This window comes from Mytilus galloprovincialis, chromosome 4 (assembly GCF_965363235.1).
Source record: "Mytilus galloprovincialis chromosome 4, xbMytGall1.hap1.1, whole genome shotgun sequence".
In the NCBI taxonomy this organism is placed as follows: Eukaryota; Metazoa; Mollusca; class Bivalvia; order Mytilida; family Mytilidae; genus Mytilus; species Mytilus galloprovincialis.
The window spans coordinates 32,132,719-32,159,942 of record NC_134841.1 but is presented as its reverse complement, the minus strand read 5'-3'; the positions used below and the strand labels follow the sequence as shown (position 1 = coordinate 32,159,942).

At 32.0% G+C, this 27,224-nt stretch overlaps 1 protein-coding gene across 4 annotated transcripts in view; it reads right to left on the bottom strand.

Moving 5' to 3' along the window:
- The window catches only part of LOC143071913 (von Willebrand factor A domain-containing protein 5A-like), a 50,166-nt gene that overhangs the window by 13,800 nt on the left and 9,142 nt on the right, over positions 1–27,224 (bottom strand). For all 4 annotated transcript variants that reach the window (XR_012976991.1, XM_076246593.1, XM_076246595.1 and 1 more), the window contains exons 2-15: positions 22,695–22,800; positions 21,643–21,845; positions 18,769–18,988; positions 17,235–17,410; positions 15,351–15,459; positions 13,960–14,070; positions 12,639–12,765; positions 10,817–10,958; positions 9,823–9,902; positions 8,241–8,355; positions 7,622–7,789; positions 5,389–5,548; positions 3,579–3,742; positions 894–977 (exon numbers count right to left, since the gene is read on the bottom strand). Coding sequence is in view for 3 of the 4 variants with exons in the window: in XM_076246593.1 (XP_076102708.1) it covers positions 894–977; positions 3,579–3,742; positions 5,389–5,548; positions 7,622–7,789; positions 8,241–8,355; positions 9,823–9,902; positions 10,817–10,958; positions 12,639–12,765; positions 13,960–14,070; positions 15,351–15,459; positions 17,235–17,410; positions 18,769–18,988; positions 21,643–21,845; positions 22,695–22,749 (1,914 nt within the window). In the remaining variant the exon portion in view is untranslated. The remainder of the gene's footprint in view (positions 1–893; positions 978–3,578; positions 3,743–5,388; positions 5,549–7,621; positions 7,790–8,240; positions 8,356–9,822; positions 9,903–10,816; positions 10,959–12,638; positions 12,766–13,959; positions 14,071–15,350; positions 15,460–17,234; positions 17,411–18,768; positions 18,989–21,642; positions 21,846–22,694; positions 22,801–27,224) is intronic.

Sequence of the window (27,224 nt, the reverse complement as noted above, 5' to 3'; positions counted from 1 at the left end):
AATACAGTTAAATTATAAATGTTCTCCATTTGTCATATAGGATGGCTTAAACTAGATTATGAAGGTTCATTCCCAATACAGTTAAATTATAAATGTTCTCCATTTGTCATATAGGATGGCTTAAACTAGATTATGAAGGTTTATTCCCAATACAGTTAAATTATAAATGTTCTCCATTTGTCATATAAGATGGCTTAAACTAGATTATGAAGGTTCATTCCCAATACAGTTAAATTATAAATGTTCTCCATTTGTCATAGAGGATGGCTTAAACTAGATAATGAGAGGCAATTGACAACCCTCAGGTTGAGTGTTTCTGATGTGTTCCCATATGAGGGCTACAGAGATTCCAATAGGTACCTATTTCTTGGGCTCAGCAAACCCTAATGCTGATTGTGGTTAAGTTTGGTTCCAATTGGCCTATTAGTTACAGGAGAGAAGAATTTCATAAAATGAAACAAATCACAACAGACTACGCACATCAAGCCATGAGAAAAGCTCACTTTACCCTTGACCCGTGACCTTGCTGTGGATTCATTTAATATTGTGGGTACCAAATTACTTTGATTGAAGAAAACTGTATTTTCATGGATACTTGATTTCATGGTTTAAAATGGCACCTAGAAAATCTGTGGTTCAACAATACCCACAAAATCCAAGAAAATTGGTAAAGCTAGTTATCTAATAAAACCTTTTTGCTGTCAAATTTTTCTGTTTTATTTATCTTATTGTTGAATACCATATGTTAACCAGTGTTGTTGGTTTGCTGACCCATTAATTGATGTGTTCGCAAAATAGCCTTTTTCATCCAAAAATCAGTTTGAAAAATGTATATGATTTTGACAAACTTTCACTTGTTCTAACAGAGTAACAAGAAATGGTTTATGTATTACCGAGGAATTCGCCTGCGGCATTGAACGTCGCATCATCATCTGTGGATGCATCCCACTACCACTTAAACCACTTCTACTTAGACACTGAAACAATAAAAAAGTGTATAAAAAAGATTTCACAATAAATTTCCATTAGAATTTGTCATATAGGATGGCTTAAACTAGATTATGAAGGTTCATTCCCAATACAGTTAAGGATGTTCGCTCCTCTTTTTTTTTAAATTTTTGTCAGATATTCGGAATCCTTAGGTTTTATCCATGTAGTGCCATTAAAAAAAATTGCCCACTAACCCCTACTTTTCTTTTCATAATTACTAAAACACACCTGCGAAATCGCGGGCATATACAGCTTTTGTGAACTATTGTAGGATGATTTTTTGTCAAAGATATTACATGTATAATGTATGGAGAATTTCATAAAAGTATGAAAAGCTCTCTCCCTTTTCCCAAAGTCCAATATTTGTTTCCTTTCTGTTAAATTCAATTATTTCGTGTTTCTGGCCGCAGACCACAATTATTCTTTTCCTTTGCTACAATGCTTCTTTTGGTAAAATCAAATCAAATAAAAAATTTGCCCCGTTTCAGACATGAAATAAATGTAACGGTTTATATATAGACCATTATTAGTCTAATAAAATATGCTTCTAGGACAATCCATCAGTGCTTTTTCTTTTGAGCGCCTTATTAACATGCCAATGGTAGGATATGAATCTTGTATAAATGACCAAGACCGACTTAGGCTAATTTGAGGGTTGGTCGGAGGGGTCCTGATCCCGAAATCCTGGACTTAAAACCATGAAATCCCGAGATGCAGAATTTAAAGAAAATTCATATCCCGAAATCCAGAAATATATTCCTGGATCACGTAAGGATCAATTCCAAAATCAGGAGCTTAAAACACCCGATCCCGACGCTCCCAAAAAGGTTATGCCTTCCTCTAATCTCTACCTTACTTTCATTTTCAGTGGCGGATCCAGAAATTTACATAAGTGGGGGCCCACTGACTGACCTAAGAGGGGGCCTGCTCCAGTCACGCTTAAATGATTCCCTATATAAGCAGCCAAATTTTTTCCCAAAAAGGGGGGGCCCGGGCCCCCTTGGCCCCCCCTCTAAATCTGCCTCTGATTTTTGCCAAATCACTATTTTCCCTTTCAACAATAAATTTGTATGCCCCATTTATGGGCATTATACGTTTTCTAGTCTGTCCGGCCGTCTGTCCCGCTTCAGGTTAAAGTTTTTGGTCGAGGTAGTTTTAGATGAAGTTGAGCATGTTTTACTAATTTATACAAGTGGTATGACCCCTTAAATAGTAAACTTTTCACAGAAAACAGTAGACAGAATCAGGGACTTTCTATACTGACATAGAAAGTCCCTGACAGAATACAGAGAGACTCTATATATATTAAAGTAGTATAATCGTAGTTTACATGTAGATAAACGCGAAAAATAATTGTCCTTTCTAAGGAGGTATAATAGTTGTGATTCTTGCGATCTAAACACCATGATATGGAGAACGCTCTGAATGTCTTATTTATTTTTCATTTTTGTTATCTATCATACCATTGGTTGTACTTGTGTCACATGTTTTACTTACTTTAATATATATGCAACTGGTATGACCCCTTAAATAGTAAACATTTCAAAGAAAACAGTAGACAGAATACAGAGAGTCTGTTAAGACTATATATTAAAGTAGTATAAGCGTAGTTTACATGTAGATAAACGCGAAAAATAATTGTCCTCTATAAGGAGGTATAATAGTTGTGGGCCTTGCGATCTAAACATCATGATATGGAGAACGCTCTGATTGGCTTATTTATTTTTCATTTTTGTTATCTATCATACGATTGGTTGTATTTGTGCATGTTTCAAACTGGAAGTCTTATCTATGAATAAAAGTCAGTCTGATGACGGAATCATATCCGGACTCCTTTTTTGTCGTTTTTCTCCCAAAATAACTCAATCTGAATAATCGTAAGAATGGATGACAAATGCGACTATGCATGTTACCTATAGGACATAGAGGCATGATGATTGATTTATTTTGGAAGGAAGAGAAGCAACACACAAAATGAGGTCTTGTCTTTTAATAGTATAGATGTTACAGATAGTTTAAAAAGCCGTATTTGAAAATCTTATGAAATCCTTGTTATTTTTTCATTGCTTTTAAAAGAAAAATTGTGCCAAATGTTAAATGTATGAAAAGTATAAAGAGAATCATTTCCCGCCAAATTTTCAATGGCTTCAATCTCCAAAACAAGCACACAGACCCCTGATTTTTTTCTGCTTTTTTAGTTCCCTTATTTCTAACCTATCAAATTATAACAGTCTTTACAAAAGTTTGTTATTTTTAAACAGAGTAGTGAACATCCTTAAACTATAAATGTTCTATTCCTTCCCTATTCATTTGTATAAACTTTATTCCAATCAAGTTATCATCTGGTAACTATTTATTATGGATTCATAGATAGAAGGATAGAAGGAGGAATGCAAAGATAAATGAAAACAAAGCAATTAGTATATGCCAGAAATTTTTTGTCAGGGAGCATTTATAATATTACAACCTAAATCAGAAGTAGTAATCAAGCAATAGGGTGGTTAAATGGTACAGCAGACGTTAAGGTGAACTTAGGTGAGGTTTAAGAATGTTGGAAATTTAGAAGATATGAATAATCAACTGCTTACATTATATTCATAATCATCAAATGGTTGTTCTTCCTGGAGTACTGAGACAGGAACTTTGGTATCTTTATCAACACCTACAAAAGCTGTGTATTTGGAGATAATGTTGGCTGCTTGGCTTACCAATACAATCTTATCTTTATTGCTTCCATCCCTTCTATAACTTGCTGGAATATACAATAGAATTTCACAATTAACCAAATAGTCTGATTGAGTTCCTGTGTTCAATAAAATGGTTCATACTGTTTTGTTTCATTAAAAAAAAAAAAAAAAGAACGTGTCCATAGGTCACAGATGATGCCCTTGCTTAGCATATAACATTATAAAGGGATATTACTAAAGAACTGTAAAAGTTAAATAACCCAAACATAACATGATCTATGGTTATAAGCATTGTTTATTGTCATTTCCAACACATGTTGAGCAAACAGATGAAAAAGTTTGATTTTTTACTGCACAAAATATTTAAGAAATTAAAACCTAATAAGATGGTCATCCTCCCTCAGTTGTACGGCAATCAAGATAATGTACTTACAGATCATAACCTATTTATTTCTATAATACCCTACAGAATGACAATTATGAAAACGCTGGAAACTTTAAAAAGGAGCAGGGATACAGGCACACTTTCTATCTGGTAAATGACGTCACAAGGCTTGTGTGTAATTGGTTGCTTCTTGATGTAATATTAGGAATAAACAGATTAAAGGGGCACTAGCTGTCAAATTCATGTTCACCGATTCTAATCAAATTCTCATATTTGATTCATAACAATGTAAAACATTTATCCAAACTATTAAAAGTCTAAATAAAACAATAAACAAGGCACAGGCATGAAAATATGTAGCTTCTTTTCTTGTGTATTTGAGTCTAGACGCCATCTAGTTATTTATGAGTTGACCTCTAGTCATCCGATGACCATATAAGCGATGTAAACATAAATATAGATATAAATAGATTAAGCAACCACGTGCTGTTGAATTATTCTAGGTCTATTTTATTTCATATTACCGATAAAAAATAAATGTTTATCATCATTTTTACCTGTATTAGAATGTTTATTTGTGGATCGAATCAGTCAATCAAATGATTTATCTTTGCTTCACTTTAAATGTTGACATTCTCTTCCTTTAAATAACTTTACACATACAATTCATGTGTTATCCATCTCAAGCTAAGAGGTTAAATTAAAGTTCACATGAATACGGATTCAACGAGGTCGAATTATTCACTTGCAAGTGAATAAGTCATAATCAATATTTTTTTGCTTATTTTGACAAAATTGAACCTTATTAGCTACTAAAAAGGAATTATTATTTCACTATTTATATTTCATTACTGATTGAGCCAAAAAAAATAATATACTATGTTTTTCATATATCTCGTAGCTAGTGCTCCTTTAAATATATAAAGTGATGAACAAGAAAAGAATATATAATTAATGAACATGCTATAATGGTTAAATTTTCAAATTGTGACTTGGATAGCGAGTTGTCTCATTGGCACTCATACCAGATCTTTTCAAGTCTATGAACTGAATATCAAATTAACATGAAATGTAGTTTTTCCCAGGAAAAAAGAAGTATGATCACATATAGGATAAAAAAAGAATGGAAATGGGGAAATGTGTCAAGGAAACTATATCATATAATAAAATTGAAAATGGAAATGGGAACATGACAAAAGAGTAGACAACAGCCGAAGGCCACCAATGGGACTCAATGCAGTAAAAACTCTCACAACCAGAGGCTGGCCCAGAAACTAAAATTACAAATCATACAATACTAACAAAGGCATCATTGGTATAACTTACAATCATCATCATTTTCCAATTCTTTGATCTGGTATTTAGCTGCCACACGATGTAAAGGTAAATCATTGTGGGAAGAACTTGGAATTTCTATTTTCACTTTATGACTTATATCCTTTCCTCCAAATCTTCCTTTCAATTTGAAGGAACCAGAAATACCACTCTAAAATCGAAACAATAAATATTTGCTCTACATGTATTACAAAAAAAAAATTCCTAGTTCATATTTCCAGATTTTTATTTTTTATTCAGTCAAATGTAATTTTCCTTCTGAAAATCAAACTAGACTTTCTTGTCAGCAGACTTTGAATCAAAGAGACAAATGTATAATCACTGCTATAAACCCCTTATACATTTCCCAAATCAAAGATAATTTTTTAATCACAAATAGAACAGCCTGTCACAAAGTTATTACATTGGTAGGACAAATAAAGTTCTGCAACTCAGAAAATATGCACAGGTTTAAAATCATGATTCAGGGTAAAATAAACAGCTGCGCCATGAGCGCATGATACGCCCGACGTCTTGTGTGGAAGTTTTATGCAATAATCATATATAGTTTCTGAGAAAGTTTTAAGCAATTACCATTTATTGCTTTTGAGACACGGCGGGACATGTGAACCCCCCCTCCCTGTTTTTTTTTTTACAAATATCACTAAAATAAAATTTTGAATCAAAACAAAAAGTATACAGATCTTTAGATTAATATAACAAAGAAGTGTGTACAGTTTCAAGCAATAATCATAAATTGTTTTTGAGATATGGCGCAACATGTAAAAAAAAAACTCCCCTTTTTTACAAAATACTCAATAACTCAAAAATAAAATTTTGAGTCATCACCAAAAAGTATACAGATCTTTAGATTAATATAACAAAGAAGTGTGTAAAGTTTTAAACAATAATCATAAATCGTTTTTTAGATACGACACGACATGTAACAACCCCCTCCACCTTTTTTACAAAATACTCAATAACTCAAAAATAAAATTTTGAATCATCACCAAAAAGTATACAGATCTTAAGATTAATATAACAAAGAAGTGTGTAAAGTTTTAAGCAATAATCATAAATTGTTTTTGAGATACGGCGCGACATGTAAAAAACCCTCCCCCTTTTTTTACAAAATACTCAATAACTCAAAAATGAAATTTTGAATCATCACCAAAAAGTATACAGATATTAAGATTAATATAACTAAGAAGTGTGTAAAGTTATAAGCAATAATCAAGAATCATTTTTGAGATATGGTGCGACATGTGAAAAAAAACACACCCCTGTTTTAGTTACAAAGTGCCATAACTCAAAAAGTTTAAATCTAATTTTCACCAAAAAGTATACAGATCATTTGACCATCATAAGAAACAACTATATTAAGTTTCATGAAATTTAGATAAGTCGTTCTCAAGTTACGGTGCGACATGTTTACGCCGGACAGACAGACGGCACGACAGACGGACGGACGGACAGATGGACACCGGACATTTGTATACCATAATAAGTCCCGTCAAAATTTTGACGGGCGTATAAAAAATTGATTTAAACCATACATTCACAAACAAACTGTACACCACTGTCCCAGATTAGGAGCAGGATTTGTAATCAATAAATTAGATAAATTCACCACATTCTGTATGTGCCTGTCCTGTTTAAAGCAAACAAGTATGCATTATCTTTTAACAATTGTTTAAGGTGTTGTTGTACTTTGTACTTTTGAGTTTCTGTCTTCTTATTGATGTATACACCAAAACTAATTTTAATCATTTTAATTATTTTTTAAATCACATCTTCCTCTGTAAGACAAGCAATTCCGTTTTATAAATGTTGACTTACAGCTTGAACTATAAAATTTCTATCACCTTTACTTATTTTCAAACTTAATCCTACAATATTTTAATGAAGACAAGGTTTAGATATGTACGCACTATAATAGAGTTTTCACAATGAAACTGCAACAGTTTTTGGTTATTCTGTATTCTATATATTCAAAACATGGCAGATAATTTAATGATACAAATGAAAATAAACAGGGTGGCCTTCGGCTGTTGTCTGCTCTATGGTTGGGTTGTTGTCTCTTTGACACATTCCCCATTTCCATCTTCAATTTTATAGTATAAAAGACATTATTGAAAAATATAACCCATAACTACATATTCCTTGAACACAGAAATAGTGGATATATTGTATTTGGATGTTATTTACTTTTTCTTGGAATAATAAAATAATCAAAAATGAATACCTTGGCATCAGAAGATTTTAACAAGGCAAACAAGACAAGTTTATCTCCGTGGAAGACGACAGGAGGCTCCTTTGGGATATCTGTGATTGTAAAACATTTAGGAATATCCCAATGCAGACTGACTTCTGACAAACAATTGTCTAACGATCCTTTCATTGCTGTGATCACCTGCAAAAAACAAATCAGTTCATCAACAACATAATTATTGTATAAACCAATCACTAGTGCCAAACTCATAATCAACCATACATAACTGTTGTCAAAACAACCTTATTAAGTTTTTGTTTTTTACTGCTTTGTTCATATTTGCAAATGTGTCTAACAGAATGCAAACTATCTTTTTTTGATTTCTAATAAACACTGGGTTTTTTTTAAATCCAATTTGTTTTTTGAATCCATACTTCTATTTTCCCTGAATAAGTATACATTTTTGTTAAGAGGCCAGCTGAACCCTTCTCTTGATACAGAATTTTCTGGCTGTGTTGCAGGTCCATTAATAGCCTTGGGCTGTTTTCTGCTCTTTGGTTGGGTTGTTGTCTCTTTGAATCTTTTCTGTCATCTAATCCTACATTTACTTGCATGATATCTTTATCTTCTATCTTTCTATTTTTATTCATACCTTTGCTTGCATGTTATCATTATCTTTGATGAAAATAGCTTTTCCATTACTGGCTTTAGCAACATTCTTTATCAGACTGGTAGAAGCTCCGTCACCAATACCAAATGTGAAAACTCTACAACAGTAATATTTTACAAATACTAGACAATAAAGAGCCCATTTTTATGAATACAATCTCATAACTAGGAAACTTATAAATCTTAATTCATAACAAGAATGTGTCCAAAGTACACAGATGCCCCACTTGCACTATCATTTTCCATGTTCAATGGACCGTGAAATTGGGTAAAAAATCTAATTTGGCATTAAAATTAAAAAGATCATATCATAGGGAACATGTGTACTATTAGTTTCAAGTTGATTGGACTTCAACTTCATTAAAAACTACCTTGACCAAAAACTTTAACCTGAAACTGGCACTTCCATTTTCTATGTTCAGTGGACCGTGAAATCAGGGTCAAAAGTCTAATTTGGCTTTAAAATTAGAAAGATCATATCATAAGGAACATGTGTACTAAGTTTCAAGTTGATTGGACTGCAGCTTCATCAAAAACTACCTTGACCAAAAACTTTAAACTGAAGCGGGACAGACAAACTAACGGATGGACGAACGAACAGACGAACAGACCAGAAAACATAATGCCCCTCTACTATTGTAGGTGGGGCATAAAAATCAAAATAAAAGCTTAAGTCAATAGTTATAAACAATTCAGCAAAATTTAATGAAAATTAGTTAAAGCATTTTTAAGTTATAGTCCGACATGTTGACAATGGACAGACAGATGGAAAAACAATGTTATACCATGATTTCAATTTTTTTTTAGTTTTGTCTGGAACTTGAAAATTTCCCCTTTTTAAAATAAAATATCACAACTCTGGAACATAAAATCTGAATTTCATAAATAACGATTTACAAAAAATGTCATCATCTTACGTCAGGTCACCTAAAAATGGGTAAATATTCACTTAAGAGCAAAAACTTCTATCAGAAATTGTCAGACAGTTTTAACGTATATGAACAATTGGTACAACTCAAGACTCTCAAAATTTCTGCACATGATTTTTTTTCTATTTATATCAGTTTTCAAGATAATAGGGAAACTTGCATTTGACCCCTATGTACTATTTTTTTAGCCATGTTGGCTACCTTGGTTGGCAGGAGGGATCATCAGACGCATTTTTAACTATATAACCCCATGATGATTGTGGCTGATTTTGGTGAAATTTGGCCCACAGAAGATTTACGTAAATGTTAACAATGACAAAAGATGATGATGGACAACAACGAATAACATATGCCAAGTGATGAAAAAAGCTCATAGATAAGATAATAAAACTTTACACATAATTTGAGGTTGAAGCAACTACATAGATAGTTTTATGTATATTTAAGGGATAATATATTTGGTTAAGAATTTTTATGCTCAAAGATAAATTTCTTATTGACAAATATCACTAGAGAATAAGTACTTTGCATGCCTTTTTTGATAAGTGTATAGATAATAAAACCTTTCTTGACTCTTAAAAAAAAAATTAAAGGAAGGAACTGTAGTAATTATTTTGTTTATATAGCCTAACTAACCTTGTGTTTCCGTTATTTTTCTTCGCAAGTTTTATAACTTCTTCTGTATTACTGACACCTCCATCAGTCAGTAGGAATATCTGGAAAACATTAATCTAGATAGGATCCTATTTTCTTTATTAAAAAAAAGAAACATGTATAACCTAAAATCCATCAGTGCTGAAGATTTTGTTTGGTTAACTTACACTAAATGACTTAATAAATCATTGTGTATCCAACAGTTATATTACCTGCTGGCCCTTGTAAAGGATCTTGCTTTTTTTTGGTCTTTGATGGACTTAAAAATGTGCTGCTCAATCTTTAGTTTTTGACTTTTTTTAAATTTCATTTTGACATTGTAGTTTTTATTTTACTTGTAGTTTTTGATTGTTTTCAATTATATGCCACCTTGCCCTTATTTTCAATACTAGGTACAACAGATCAATTGAGACTGGATTTCATTTAACATAAATTCAGCTTAATTTATTTGCTCATGTCAAACAGTTAAGACATAAAAAATGTAGACAAGAGACCTGACATACTCAAATGTCAAAAAACATTGTCAACTGCAGCAAAGCCAATGTTGACAATGCTTTTTCGAGGGGTACAATCTGCTCCATCACCCTCTCAGCTATGTGTAATTTATTATACTGAATATCCTATTGTTATTGTCTTTTACAGATGAATTATATTTAAAAGTATTTTCTATGACGTCACATACATAACAGGTATTAGAAAAATCAACAGAAGTGTAGCAATATGTTTTATTTTTTTATTTTGACAGTAAAATAATAGGAACTGAGCCAAAACATAGTACTTAAGAATTGTCTTTAATAACTTGATGTAAATTCAATTAATTGTCTTTTAAATTATTGATTTTTAATTGGTCTGGACGAAAGGGTGACATTCCAAAAAATTAACACCCTCGTATTAGCCAATCAAAATATGGCATTTTAATGTGAAGTATAATAATAACAAATATTCCATATCAGATAGAGGATACAGCTATAATTACCTGTCGTGGATATCCCTGTTTACAGTTTTTACTGTAAATCTGTTGAAGTGGTTGTAAAATTTCTGTTCCACCCATATCTGCCTCCATCTGTGCTTGGAGAGACAGAGCTTGATCCAAAGTTTTCTCACTGTACTCTTCACTCCTTTACAAACAAAAAACAGTTAAAACACTTATACAACAATCTTAATCATGAAATGACATTGGAGGGGTTCCTATATAATTCCATATGAAGGCATACTCCGGTGGGAATTGTTAATGGACTCATATCACTTCTTATAAAATTGTGAATGGAAACGGAGAATGTGTCAAATTGACAACAACCTGATCAAAGAGCAGAAAACTGCCAAAGGCCAGCAATTGGTCATCAACATAGCAACAAAGTCCCAAACCATAGACTGTCAAAGTAACAACAACCTGATCAAAGAGCAGAACAGCCAAAGGCCAACAATGGGTCATCAACATAGCAACAAAGTCCCAAACCATAGACTGTCAAAGTAACAACAACCTGATCAAAGAGCAGAACAGCCAAAGGCCAACAATGGGTCATCAACATAGCAACAAAGTCCCAAACCATAGACTGTCAAAGTAACAACAACCTGATCAAAGAGCAGAACAGCCAAAGGCCAACAATGGGTCATCAACATAGCAACAAAGTCCCAAACCATAGACTGTCAAAGTAACAAAAACCTGATCAAAGAGCAGAACAGCCAAAGGCCAACAATGGGTTGTCAAAACAACCCACATATGGAGGGAAAAATGGACCTCACACCATATAGATTAACTAAAATAAAAAAAGAATATTACAAGACTAACAAAGGCCAGAGGTTGCTCCCTGGGGACATTTCCAAACATGTGGTGGGGTTGACCATGTTTTGTGCAATCTCAACCCTCTCCCTATACCTCTAGCCAATGTGGAATAATAAAAAAAAGAACACAGCAATACACACAGTAAAACTCCTTTTAAAAGAAGTCCTAGTCTGATGTTAGATAAGGTAAGAAACTTTAAACAAGAGGCTGTCAGAACAACAGCAAAACAGATTTTTTAACATTTATTTGTGTCCTAGCATTTTTCAATATCACAAGAAATATAATACCTGAATGCTAAAAGTGACAATCATCAATATTGCACTTGACCTCCATTTTGTCATCAGTAACAACGTATTAAAATAATAAAAAGTTTTGGTTCAATAGTTCATGAGTAAAAGCACGGACACGACTAGAAAGACCATTTTTCAATTTTTCAAGAACCATAGATCCTGAAAAGTACTAGTGAAAATCATCAACATTGAACTTGACCTACCTTTTGTCATCAGTAACAACAAATCAAAATTTGAAAAGCTTTGGTTTAAACAGTTCATGAGTAAAAGCACCGACACAACTGGAAAGACTATTTTTCAATCTCTCAAGAGTCAAGAACCATAACTCCAGAACAGTGAAAGTGAAAATCATCAATATTAACCTCCATTCTGTATGTATGTGCCTGTCCCAAGTCAGGAACCTGTAATTTAGTGCCTAACATATTTTTTTTTCATTCAATTTTTTTGTACATTAATAAGGTCATAAGTTTTCTCATTTGGATTGTTTTACATTTGTGATTTCAGAGCTTTTTATAGCTGACTGTGTGTGCTTTGCTCATTATTGAAGGCCATACAGTGATATAGAGCTTTTAATTTCTGTGTCATTTGGTCTCTTGTGAAGAGTTGTCTCATTGGCAACCATTCCACATCTTCTTTTCTATACTCTATCTTATTCATTTTGAGAAAGAAAAAAAAACATGACAAAGATTATCTCATTTCCCTCCATATGTATTACAATAACTTACTGTTCAAACAAAGTGCTGAAATCACTACCGAACGATACAACATTAAACAGACACCCAACAGGTAAACTCTTCAACAACAGTAGTAAAGTTTCCTTGGCCTTCTTTATTCTTACATTACTCATACTACCTAACAAAATAATAATATTATTCTTTTCTTTGAAATGGAATCATGTTTTCTAGTACTCTTAACTTTGTACTCATTAAAAAAATATAAGTATACTTTGATCAGTAGCAAAATTATACAACCAGTATACAATAAGTAGCAGATGTGGATCCAGAATTTCTGAAAAAGGGGACACTCAAAGGCAAAGTTTAGTTAATATTATGCCTATTCAATAACTTATTTTACTGTATAAAATATCTCCCTATATCTGTCTCTGAATTGCATTACCAAACACAATATCAATAACAAGACCTACGGATGAAATCATTGAAATTTAAAGGCATATTTGACCATTTATTCTGTGTTTAATGCAAATTTTTTTGTCGATTGTTTAAAATACTGAATTCAGTAAATAAGTATCTAAAAAAGTAATAGGTAATAGAGATATTCTAATTTTTAGAATTATTCGAGGAGTGAAAAATAATTCTTGACACTAGGCTGTGCAACTTCAGTCATTTTTTAGTGATGACCTAAAAAAATTTATAAAAATTTCTTTAATAAAACTTTCACCAACCTTATTATTTCTAAGAGCCAAACTGTAAACACACACATATGACCCCGTTAGTGCAGGTGCACTCGCCCCCAATCTTAATTGACTAGGATTGTCAGTTTTCCTTTCGAGGTTAGTGGTGATCTATAGGCACTAAGGCTTCCTCCACCAATAAAAATTGACCGCCACGAAATAGCCTAAATGCGGTGCTTAAAAGTGGCGTTAAAACACCAAAAGTCAAAAATCAATCACCCATATATGTATATATAATGTTATTGCAAGTCTGTAAAATTAATCCCATTATTATTAATCACACTCCACGGGGGGGTCTCTTCCTATATAAAGGTATATACATATGTGCCGCTGGAATGGGTCCCTTTTTTGATCCGTCAAATATATCAATGGGGTGCAATTTTACCGAGGAAATATATCAATAGGTAGTAATTGACCGATTGTGATATATCAGTATATGCATATAGGTACTATTTGAGCTGATAAATATATGAATGGGTTATGATTTCGCTGTGAAATATATGTATAGGTAGGGATTTCACAATTATTCAATATATGAATGGGGGGTGTTTTTAAAATCCCAGCTGCACACCTGTACCCAAAATCCCATGTTGAGACCCCCCCGTGTCACACTCCATAATTGTCTATGTACAAACCTGATCTATCGATTACAAAGATAAATTCTCTTTTGCTGTCTTCAGTATCGTCGCCTTGTTTTAAATCAGGATAAAAGTTCAACATTAATAAATCTTCCTTCAGCAAGCCATCTGTAAAAAGAATCAAATTTCTTAGGTCAAAGGTTAATTTTTGTTGATTTATTTTGTAGAGCATGCATATTGATATCGTCAACATTAATCACAATTAACCTAAAAAAAATAATTCCAGAAGTTCTGAAAACAGAAATTATAAGACCATTCCACTCAGTATGATACTGAAACCATAACCTTTGTTGGTTTTTTTTTTAAAGAAAACTACCAAAAAAATAGTTCCAAAAATTAAAAAATCAGACAAAAATAACATGTTTTTTAAGATTTTAAGTGAAATGTTATACAAAAGAACATTCATATTTCATAACAAAAGTGTTATTTCTAAAATGGTAAAAATCAGAATTAGTGATAGCAAATAACTAATAGAAGTTGGTAGATATACTAGAACACCTTTAGAACAGAGAATTTGTCCAATTTGCAAGGATGGAATTGAAGATGAGTTCCATTTCCTCATTCAATGTAAAGCGTTAGAACTTAATAGAAATGTACTCTTTTGAAACTTAAGTGATATAGTTCCATCTTTTGTTAATATGTGTGAACAGATAAATTTAGTTCATTTTGAAAAGTAATGATACGGACATTAGTACTGTGTGTGTAGCTTGAATAAGCGATATGTATGATTTCAACATTCATTTAAAGCAAACATAATGTTGTTAACAGCTTTTATAGTATTAAAGCTGATTGTAATAGCTTCAATTAATAATATTGTATGAATAACACCTCCACGTAATGTAAATATAAAATATGTATCTCTTATCATTGAGAAAATATGTTTTTTTTTGTTTGTTTGTTTGTTTGTTTATTTTTGTATTTGTATTTGTATTTTGTAAATGTCGGCTGGTATCATTTCTGTATAGGAATTTACACCAATAAAATAATTTGAATTTGATTTGATTTATTTAAGGAATGACTGTAATATTTTCTCTGTCTATGAAGAAATAAAATAACAAATTTGGTGCACACTGAATAATGCGCGTAGCGGGTTATTTAACAGTGTGCACCACATTTTTTATGTTATTTCGAATAGACAGAACAAATATTACAGTCATTTCTTATAATTTAATTCTAAATTCCATTTTAAACCGTAGAAAACCATGCAAAAACGTTGATGACGTCACAGTCACATGACTAAATTATGTCTAGATGGGCTCATAACAAAATAACGTCAGCCAATCAGAAGACGCATTACATCCAAAATTAAATTATTTCAAAAATATCATTCAAGTTGTAAAGAAAACTTAACCATATCCACAGTGCAAGTCTGTTTTAATATTACTAACCTTTTTCTTTATTTCCTAATTCTAAAATGATCTCTGGTTCATTAATATTATCATAGATTATATCAAAACTCAAATCATGGTCAAACTTGAACTCCTCTGCCAAATCAATCTAAACAATAAATAATATAACTAGATATCATTGAGATGGGAGCCATCTCTGTGGGCCCCGCTGTCAATAACGTGGGGTAAATAAGTTGTATGGATAATCTGATATGAAGCATTATTTGAAGTTATTACATAGTCTCATGTGTGATTTTGATCTAATATTTTAAGTTAAAACTGATAAATATTCTCATCTTACTTTCATAGTATAATAGTGATATGACTGCATGATGTGAACTCATTGATTACTACTCTAAGGTGACTTCTGGATATATGGATTGATGTTTGAACAATATGTTTAAAGGTGCTGCCCAATTGATATTTGTCACATATTTTTAGAATTATGCCTTCAATATATTATGACCCACCAAGTATAAAGTATGAAATATTAATGGTTCTCGAGAGGTAGAGCGGACACAATTTGTTAAGAACAACGAACAGATGGACAGACCGACAGACTGATCTTAGACCTAGGATGCATACATTATGACACATTCTCTTGTGTTGGTTAATATATATGTTAAGTTGAAAATGTTTGTCAGGTATAAAGTATGAAATAATAACAGCTGTCCTCTCAAAATATAATGTGGATCAAATTTGTTAGCGATGGACAGACCAACAGACAGACAGACCTTTGACCTAGGAAGTGGTACATATATCATGACACACCCTCTGGTGTTGGTTAAAATAGATGTCAAGTATAATATTTGAAATCATAACGGTTTTCAAGATATAGAGCGGACACAATCTTCACCACAGGACACAGGGTTGTCAACTGAAACCAAAGTTTTTTTGACGTTGACCTTTGACCTAGGAAGTTGTACATACATCATGACACGCCCTCTGGTGGTGGTTAAAATGTATGACAAGTATATACTTTGAAATCATAACGATTATCTAGATATGGAGCGGACACGATCTTCACCACAGGACACAGGATTGTCAACTCGAAACCAAAGTTTTTGACCTTGACCTTTGACCTAGGAAGTTGTACATACATCATGACACACCCTCTGGTGGTTGTTAAAATGGATGTCAAGTATAAACTTTGAAATCATAATGGTTATCTAGATATGGAGCGGACACGATCTTCACCACAGGACACGGGGTTGTCAACTGAAACCAAAGTTTTTGACCTTGACCTTTGACCTAGGAAGTTGTACATACAACATGACACACCCTCTGGTGTTGGTTAATAATCATGTTAAGTATTAAGTATGAAATCATAACGGTTCTCTAGATATGGAGCGGACAAGAAAGTGTTACGGACGGACGGACGGACAGACGGACGGACGGACAGACGGACGGACGGACGGACAGACTGATCACTATAGGGCGACCCGCCGTCGGCGGGGCCCTAATAATGTATTGTATATGTATAATTTAAATTTGTGAACCTATATATATTAGCTTTCCATACACAAATTTCGAATTTGTTTGATAAAAGAACAAGAAAGTGTCCCTAGTTCATGTAGTACACGGATGCCCCATCTGCATTATCATTTTCTATGTTCAGTGGACATTGAAAATGGGGGAAAAAAACTCTTATTAAAATTAGAAAGATCATATCATAAGGAACATATATACTAAGTTTCAAGTTGATTGGACTTCAACTCCATCAAAAACTTTAACCTGAAGCGGGATGGTCAAAAGACTGACGGACTGACGGACGAACTGACGAACAAACAGACGAACAGACAAACAGATGAACGAAAAGTATGCACAAATAAGAAAACATAATGGCCATAAATGGGGCATAAAAATGACAAAAATTATGCTCACCGATGCAGATGATTTATCTTCATTGACCTTGACATTAAGTTTGTCGTTAGGACTGCTAACAGACTTGATATTGTAACAACCGGACACAGCAGCACTAAAAGTAAATCTACATGGAGTTCTAATGTCCACTTGACCAGGACTGGACTCACTTCCAGGTTCTACATAGTGACCAACAACTGTAATTAAGATAATAAAACAAAAATAATATATATATAGAACTTTAAAGGTTGGCAATATCAGTCAGAGAAAACATGACCTTGTGCAATGCCAAACAATAAGTATCAACAGATTGTACTACCGATAAAGTACATTATGTGTCATATTTAGTATGGTTTTAATTCACTGATAAAAAAAGTCGAGATTTACACCAATAAAAACATTCTATAATTATTCTATTTCTATTATTTAATTACAGTGCTGAAAAGGTAACCTTTCAGAATAAGTTTATTTAACATGTTTAAAGGATTGATAAGTTTACCCAGATTGTATATAAATTTTGGACTATAATGAACCTGGATTTATATAAATTCTAAGTTCAAATAAATTGATATGAAGGTTTACTTTTTTTCATGGCAAATAAAGATAATGGTTAGTAATTACTTTTTGATATTTCAGGTATAATATGGTATAAACTAAGATCCCATTCACACTAGCATTTTTTTTTATAAGTGATCTAATTTGAATTGATCTAAAAGAAAACCAGTTAGCGTTCATATTATCTCTAATCAAAACAATCTCTATCGTTCGTCTAATCTGAACCAGTGCGTTCACACTACAATAAAAAAACGCAATCATTCTGACATTTTTATCCGCAAAACTGTAAACATTGCATATAAATAGAACTTATTTAGCAAATTCATGTGCTGATACACTGATACACACTAGAAAAAAACAATTGGATGAAGTTATAATTGTTTCTCTTATTGAATCACAAGTTTAAATTTTGATACTGGGTTTATTGCAGTTATCAATTTTGAAAAAACCCTGAAGAAAAGATTCAGTTGGACGATGAAATACTGCAGTTTCTCAGTGAGAAGAAAAAAATCAACATAAGAAAAGAAGACACAGATTTCGCAAATTTATGCTACGTCGAAGTGTTTTACATGCATGGACACAAAGGTCTGTTTACAGAGAAATATGGGTTAAACAACAAACCATTGATAAAGTTTTGCCCCTATACATGTGCATATATCATTTTTGATTCAATCATACTAGTTAAAACCGATCTCTGCATTCTCATTTAAAATAAGATCAGTTTACTTTAGGTTGATTCAAACTAAACTATACCTCTTTTGGTGTTTCAGTTTAGACCGATTGCAAATTGATTCAAAGCATTCACATTAGTCCTGAAATCTATCTAAAGTGAACCGATCTAGTTTAAATCGATCTAAATGAGAACAGGGTCTAAAGTAAAACAAATTATATATATAATGTCTCAAAAAATCAAATACCAACAGTATGAGAAATATTTGAGCTTATTTTAGGGTGAAAATATGTGACAATACCTGACAATCGCATAGTTTAAATCTCTAACCTGGAGAGTATCTTGGAGTCAGCACTGTGGGTAATGTAAACCTCACTTTCCCATCTGTTTCTACAGATAATTCTACAACATATGAAATGGTCAATAGTGCCTTCTCTCCTGCTGGCAAGTTGCCAAGTTTGCACTCAAATATATCAGCTGATGAATCATCTTCAGATAACAACATGGCTGTGTGGCCACTTGATATTGCTTCATTGTAAGTCTCTTTAGCCTGCAAATCAGAAACAGAAAAATATTAAAAAGCTTCCAGTTCAAAAATCACTATTTCAGATATTCTGATTGGTATATAATATATACGAGGTTTATTCACACTTAGTATTGCAATTTAGCAGGTTTTTATAAACAGGGGTAAAACTATATGGCCCCTACAACTTTGTTTCATGGGCAATAAAAAACGACAATAAATTACACCATTCTCTACTAATTTTCTTAAGATTGGAACTTAAAGTTGCAGGTTAGTTCAATTCCCATCTTGATTGCCTTATGTTTATCTCGGCATTCTGCTGTGTGTTACTGGTTTATATCGTCGTTCTCTTGAGTTTGCCATAAATTGTTTATCCTGACATTCTGATGTGCTTTACCTTTTGTTTAAGGTGGCTCGGGCCTATTCGAATTTTCTATCAGAAGTGCCTTTTTTTTTGTTATTGTAATCTTTATAGAGAGTGAATCAAATTGGTCGGAAAAAAAATAGGGGGTCCCTGACCATTTAAGCTCAAAATATTACTTTTAAAGAGGTATGTAAAAGGGACCTTTTTTCAATGAAATGATAGGGAAAATAGAGGTGTTGACGTATTTTATCGAAATATCAAAAAAAACGTTCTATGACACTTGGTCCAAAACTGTAATATAAAAAGCTGAAATATTGCTTCAAAGAATGAGCAAATAAAAAACATAGGTCACCGATAAGGGAAAAAAATACCTTAAACCCAAAATTTTGGTGGGAAAATGGTGAAATTTAGTGAAATGTCATTTTGAGTCTTTCACAGATAACCATAATAACGATAACAATTTGTTAAGGACAAAAGTACTATAATTGAACATTTTTAATCAATCAAAAATAAAAAAAAAAATAATAGTAAATTTACAACAAATACTTTTCGTGCGCATGCATGAAATTATGCACAGTCGAATAGTCCCTAGCCACCTTAACCTGACATTATGCTGTGTTTTACCTTTTGTTATTCCAGACATTCTGCTGTGTTTTACTTTTGTTTATCCTGACATTCAGCTGTGTTTTACCTTTGTTTATCCTGATCTTTTTCTGCTGTGTGTTACCTTTTGTTTATCCCGACATTCTGCTGTGTTTTACTTTTCTTTATCCTGACATTCTGCTGTGTTTTACCTTTGATTATCCTGACATTCTGCTGTGTTTTACTTTTGTTTATCCTGACATTCTGCTGTGTTTACCTTTGTTTATCGTGACATTCTGCTGTGCTTTACCTTTGTTTATTCTGACATTCTGCTATGTTTTACTTTTGTTTATCCTGACATTCTGCTGTGTTTACCTTTGTTTATCGTGACATTCTGCTATGTTTACCTTTTTTTATCCTGACATTCTGATGTGTTTACCTTTGTTTATCCTGACATTCTGCTGTGTTTACCTTTGTTTATCGTGACATTCTGCTGTGCTTTACCTTTGTTTATTCTGACATTCTGCTATGTTTTACTTTTGTTTATCCTGACATTCTGCTGTGTTTACCTTTGTTTATCGTGACATTCTGCTATGTTTACCTTTTTTTATCCTGACATTCTGATGTGTTTTACCTTTTGTTTAACCTCACATTCTGCTGTGTTTTACCTTTGTTTATCATGACATTCTGCTGTGTTTTACATTTGTTTATCATGACATTCTGCTGTGTTTTACCTTTCATTCATTCTAATTTTCTGTTGTGTTTTACCATCTTGTTTATTCTGACTTTCTGATGTACCTGTATGTTTTCTTTTGGGTTTTTTCCCTGACATTCTGTTGTGTGTTACCTTTTGTTTGTCTATCATGTCTTATAGTTGTGTGTAACTTATTGCTTATTTGTTTATTGTTTATCCATCATGACTTTCTGTTGTGTGTTTCCTTTTATTCATCGTGATGTTTGTTTGTGTTTTACCTTTTGGGGTTTTTTCATGACATTCTGCTGTGTTTTACTTTTTGCTTTTACTGACATTCTGTTATGTGTTACCTTTTGTTTATCCTGACATTCTGCTGTGTTTTACTTTTTGTTTTACTGACATTCTGTTATGTGTTACCTTTGTTTATCATGACATTCTGTTATGTGTTACCTTTGTTTATCATGACTTTCTGTTATGTGTTATCTTTGTTTATCCTGACTTTCTGTTGTGTGTTACCTTTTGTTTATCCTGACATTCTCAGTGTGTTACTTTGTTTTTACTGATATTCTGCTGTGTTTTATCTTGGTTTATCCCGACATTCTGCTGTGCTTTACCTTTGTTTATTCTGACATTCTGCTGTGTTTACCTTTTGTTCACCCTGACATTCTGCTGTGCTTTACCTTTTGTTCACCCTGACATTCTGTTGTGTTTTACCTTTGTTTTTCCTGACATTCTGCTGTGTTTTACATTTGTTTATCCTGACATTCTGCTGTGTTTTACATTTATGTCAGGATAAAAAATGTAAAACAAGCGGAATGTCATGATAAACAAAGGTTAAACACAGCAGAATGCAAGGGTGAACAAAAGGTAAAGCACAGCAGAATGTCAGGATATGTTATGTGTTACCTTTTGTTTATCCTGACATTCTGTTATGTGTTACCTTTTGTTTATCCGGACATTCTGTTGTGTGTTACGTTTTGTTTATCCTGACATTCTCAGTATGCTACCTTTTGTTTATCCTGACTTTCTGTTGAGTGTTACCTTTTGTTTATCCTGACACTCTGCTATGATATGTTTTTTGTTGACATCAGCTTCAAACTTATAAACAGCTGACATGTCATCCATTGGGAAGATAAAGCTTGTTTGTAAGGCTTCTTGTGTGTCATTTCTATAGGTAAGTTGACTCTCTACATTTGCTATAAGTCCCTGGACTGTTACATGGACCTTAGATTCCTTTAGAGGCACTGCAATTTAAAAGAAAGTTTGTCTCATTGGCTGATTTAAATAAAACTGGAGATTCTAAGAGTTTCTTTCATTTATTTACTATCAAGGAATTATTCATTTCTATATGTATTTAAAAATGGTGATCCTCAGATTCCTGAAATAAGGGGAAATTTGATATTGTAATATTATCATGATAATTATAGTGTCACCTAGGTATAATTAATTCACAAAGATCACATAAAACAGAAATGTATCAAAATTTAAGGAGTGTACTGTATGCAAATGCTATTATATATAAGTTAAGTTGCTTATTGTGTTGTTTAGATTAACTATTAGGGGACAACCTTCAAATATTTTGTGGATTTTTTGTGGATTTATTATTTATTTTCAAAATTCTCTTGTCCCCAATTCAAGATAATTGATGATGCAGCAATCAGTACATTCTTAGCTAAAACAATTCAGACAAATACAACTTTTTTTTTTTTCTTTTTTTTTTATCTCTGACAGATTTATTTTGTATCACCAAAAGACGCTGTATTTTATCATGGCTTAATACATAATTTTTGCCTGAGATATTCAGTCAGTAAAAGTAAGGTGTTTGTTTTACACTACACTTTGTTCAATAGTTATGATAATGCATAAATTGTTAGGGCTCATGCAGATATCAATGTTCAAATTTGAGTATTCTAATTAAACTCGATCTACCTGACGTGCTGATCTGCACACAGAAAGAGTCTTAGACCTGTTGGTGACCCTCTGCTGTTGTTTTTTATTTGGTCGGGTTGTTGTCTCTTTGACACATTCCCCATTTCCATTCTCAATTTTATTTTATTAAATTGCTAAGCTTTCCATTATATTACATATTGTACCTGTGGTATCTTTTCCTTCTATAATAAGTCCATACAGAAATTTTCCATCAGCCATTTTGTGTAAAAAAATAAGGTGGGTCTGAGTCTAAACTATCTGATAAATTGGCTGTAAATAAATTGAAATATCATCAGTTAACTTCTGAAAATATTTGTATTTCAATGACAATATTTTTTAATAAAAGTATTCTTCCATGAGGAATTGTGATGCTACACTGGTCATAAAATTAAGTTATGAGAATGTTTCTAGACTATCTAAAACGTTATTCTTAAAACTTATGTGTGTTACAGTGTAACGGTAACCTTAAAATTGTCATAGATCTATAAAAGTGATCTAAAGTACAAAAGCAGGAATCAAGCACTTTCTATATCTAAAATATATATATTTTTTTTTTTAATAATATACAGAACTGCTGTTCATGTACATTGGTGTATTCAATCTTAATAGAATACTGGCGCTTGGAGTCAAGTTGGCCATATTGGGTGATCTGAATCACAGGTGAGCTGAACTCTTGAGATCAATAATTTCTTTCCAATCAGTTAAGCAATTAAATTACCTTGACATTGTAATGTTTCTTAACATAAAATTTGAAACGTATATGAAAATATTTGTTAACATTGCTGGATCTAATTAAGACACAGCAATTTTTTATTTTTTATTCAGTAGAAAAAAATAAAATAGACTTGGACGGGTTAGGGGAAACCATTAATTATTTTTCTCTGGCTTTAACAAAAGGTCTTAAACACATTGGGTCTTTTGGAATGACATCAGGAACCGATGACTTTGCCAAAGGTCAAGGTCATGTGCTAGATAGTGATTTTGTGCTTTTTGACCTTATTTTAAGGGTTTAATACATGTATGTGTTTAAAAAAAAAAAATCAGGTGATCTTTGACCTTACACCTTATTATTGTTATTGGAAATCTCAAAAACCATTATACTTACAGAATTTTGAGTAGTTGAAAATGTTTGGGTAATTTAGGTGCAACTTAGTTACATTTTGACTAAAGACAATTTACCTCTCCGTGAGTGGCATAACCCCTAGCTGTTAACAGTTTCAGAAATGTCATAACAAGCTAATTAATATAACTCTTAAACCAAAGGTCCAAGACTCATGCACTCATTTGCAATGACATCAGGGAAGAATGACTTTGATAAAGGTCATAAGGTCACAGGTCAAGGTCATGTCCCTTATAGCATATATTGTGTTTTTGGTCCTATTTTAAGGGTCGCATATGTTTATTTGTTCGTTTTAAAGTTTTTTAATGAATTCTACATCTACATGTACATGATCTATTCAACATATATTCAACATTGAAGAAAAGGAATGGCATCTCATATGATCAATTATTCACAAACAATTGACATTTTTTTAAATTGTTTACTTAATGCAATTTCCAATAAAATATTTGTTTTTGAATATTTTTAATAATAATGCACATTTGAAATTAGTCTAAATAATTATGTCATCTTGAAAGGCTATTTTATTTTTGTCTGCAACATCTAACAGAGTTACCCGTCCTTGCAGGTAGTGTCGCAAAACGTTCTTGAGATATTCTTCCGCAAGCTTTAACACAATTTTTCGATACGTGTGCATAGATATTATCAATGATTTTTTACTTTTATATATATCTATAATACTAAAATTACGAGGTCCAATTTGTCAGCCGTCATCACGTAAAAAGGATGAATCAAAGAATTCAACTTTATATACAACTAATATAGTACAAAGGTGTAAATTAAAAATTACACCACTCCAGGCCCTTTTGTTTTCCACGTAATTAAAATTGCCAATAATTAGGAAGTTCCGGGTCGAGTCCAATACCGATACCAATAGTATAATCACCTGTTACCTATTACCTTATCTGTACGTTCCGCATCTGACAGGTGCACCACCAAACGGTGTATTCAGGATTAATATGCTATATACACGGGTCATAATCACAGGGTTGACACTACTAAATTGTCAAATTGATACCTATTGTAGTATTTTAATTCGTAAGACTTTCTAAGATAACAATACGAATACTAAAAATCTGGACTGAAAATAAGTTTCAATTTGTTAGCGGGCATGATGTAAAACAGTGAATCAAAGAATTCAACTTTATTTATAACTAATATAGGACAATGCTGTTGATTAAAAAATACTCCATTCCAGGACCTTTTGTTTTCCAAATAATTAATATTACCAATAATTGATAAATTCCAGATCGACGGGTTCAAACAGAAAGATTTGAAAGCAGAGAAAATTGTGTATCTTATAATCGGCATGACTTTATCAGATGACAGTACTAATACTAAGATAAGGCTTGCGCATAGTTATATACTTTAATTCAGTCACGGACCCGCGATATCATGGGTGTGTTCTAGTATATATATATAATTCTTATATCGATTTGCATATAAGGAAATACGTTGATATGATTGGTCTCGAGGACTTCTGGTAGTTGATCTTGACGTTGGTTATTTTTGGTAGACGACGTTGACAGAACTTCTTTTCTTAACCAATGTAAACAAGATGGCGGCGATAATAACACAGCCGTCAATTAAACTAATTTTCACTGCACATTATTCCTTAAATCAAATAATAAACACAAAAACATTCATTTGAATGATAATAATAGTTTTTGCAGTCAATTTTTTTTATCAGATAGCAAATTTCATTGAGTACATATTTTTGCATTAAACAACAAATATATTCATGCGCCAGGCCTATTCCATGACATAAATATACAATTTACGCGTAATAAAGGAAATGTGTGTGGAAAAATATATCTCCAATCTATAAATTTTAAAGAATCATAAGGATTAAACGCCTTTGTAAATTATGAATTTATTGGTATATAAACTGGGCCAATTCACTCACAAAAATATTTGTCTGAGAGTGAATTGGTCGAGTTTATACACGAAATAAATTCCTTTATAAAGGCTTTAACCAATACTTACAACAAACATTATTTACATATTAATAATTTGTGTTTTAAAAAAATATTTTTAGGAGTATCCATTGAAAAAATTAACTTAAAACAAGCAATATAAGTAATGTTATTTTGCACTAGATAATGTCCACGGATCTATAGTTTTTAAAGATCGGTTGAAAACCCAAAACTAATTTGCATAATGGAAATTTTAGGCGATAGCAAATAGTACATCGGAATGACCTCACGGTCATCTCGATGTAAAAAAGTATTGTAATAGACTAGTTATGGATTGTTAGACTTGATATATATATATGTCTATACATTGTAGAAAATTGTAAATTTGTATTTTAAATATACTTATTGAACTTGCAAGATAATTCAGTTATAAATCATTAAAGAGAAAAAAGCCATATAGTACAGTACATTTAGTCATACTTAAGTTATACTTTGATTATGGCCAATTGCAATAATAAGCATTTATTATAGTTGTTACTATTTTTATTTTTGTACAAAAATCACAATAGTATGTTTCATTTTATTTAAGTTGCTTGAAAATGTCATTAATAACATGTATATTGTATTATACACTTTTTAAAAGTATATGGTTACTATATAGTTTACGCACTATTACATACATATTGCTAACAATGTTTATGATACATGAAATTAGCATGCATTTCAAGAAACACAAATTTAGAATTTCTACCCTTGTTCCATGTTTGAATCTCATTCTGGACTGTTTCAAGTTAAAGTAAAAGAAACTTATAAAGGAGTAGGTCCGGTAAGGACCGATTTTGGCCTCAAATTTCAGGTTCATCTGACGAAAGATTTTGACCACTTTTTAAACACTTAAGTGTCTATTTTATTTGAATTAGTTAGTTTATGTGAAAGATTTTAACAGATTGAGTCATTAAAAACGATCCGATTCAAGCTCAAATATGAAAAATCTACCTAAAATGCTGAAAAATGTCACTTTTCAGATGGTTTTTGGTAAAAATGAAAGTGGCCGCATCCGTGTTCATCCTCAAACTTTATATATGTTATGTATTATCATAAAATACAACTTACATTTCAATATTACGGATGAACACGAATGCGGCCACTTTCGTTTTACACGAAAACTGTCTTAAATTTAACTAAAATGCTAGAATTATGAGGATTTCAGTAATTTAGCATGACTTAATGGTGCTAGTACCGGATATATGTGCGTTGTATTGTCAAAAACAGTCCATATTTATGTAGCAGAATCATTCTACTGTCCAATAAATAACTAAAGGTTTACATTTTAATAATTTTGTAAAACTGCTATATTTTGGGGCCAAAAAGGGGTCTTACTGAACCTACTCCTTTATATATATTTTGATAACTGAAAGAAAAAGAAAAATACACATTACACATAATCAATCATTTTACAAATATATATGTCCCTGCATATATTTTTTATTAACCAAAAAGATCTTTAAAGTAATAATAATTGAGTTATTTCCCTTTCCCTATGTCCTTTGTAAATAGATAGATTTTTGACTTGCTATATGAATATTGCCTATTGGAATATTCATGGTTTAAATGAAGATAAATTTCAGGATGATTTGTTTATTGAAAATGTTTGTAAA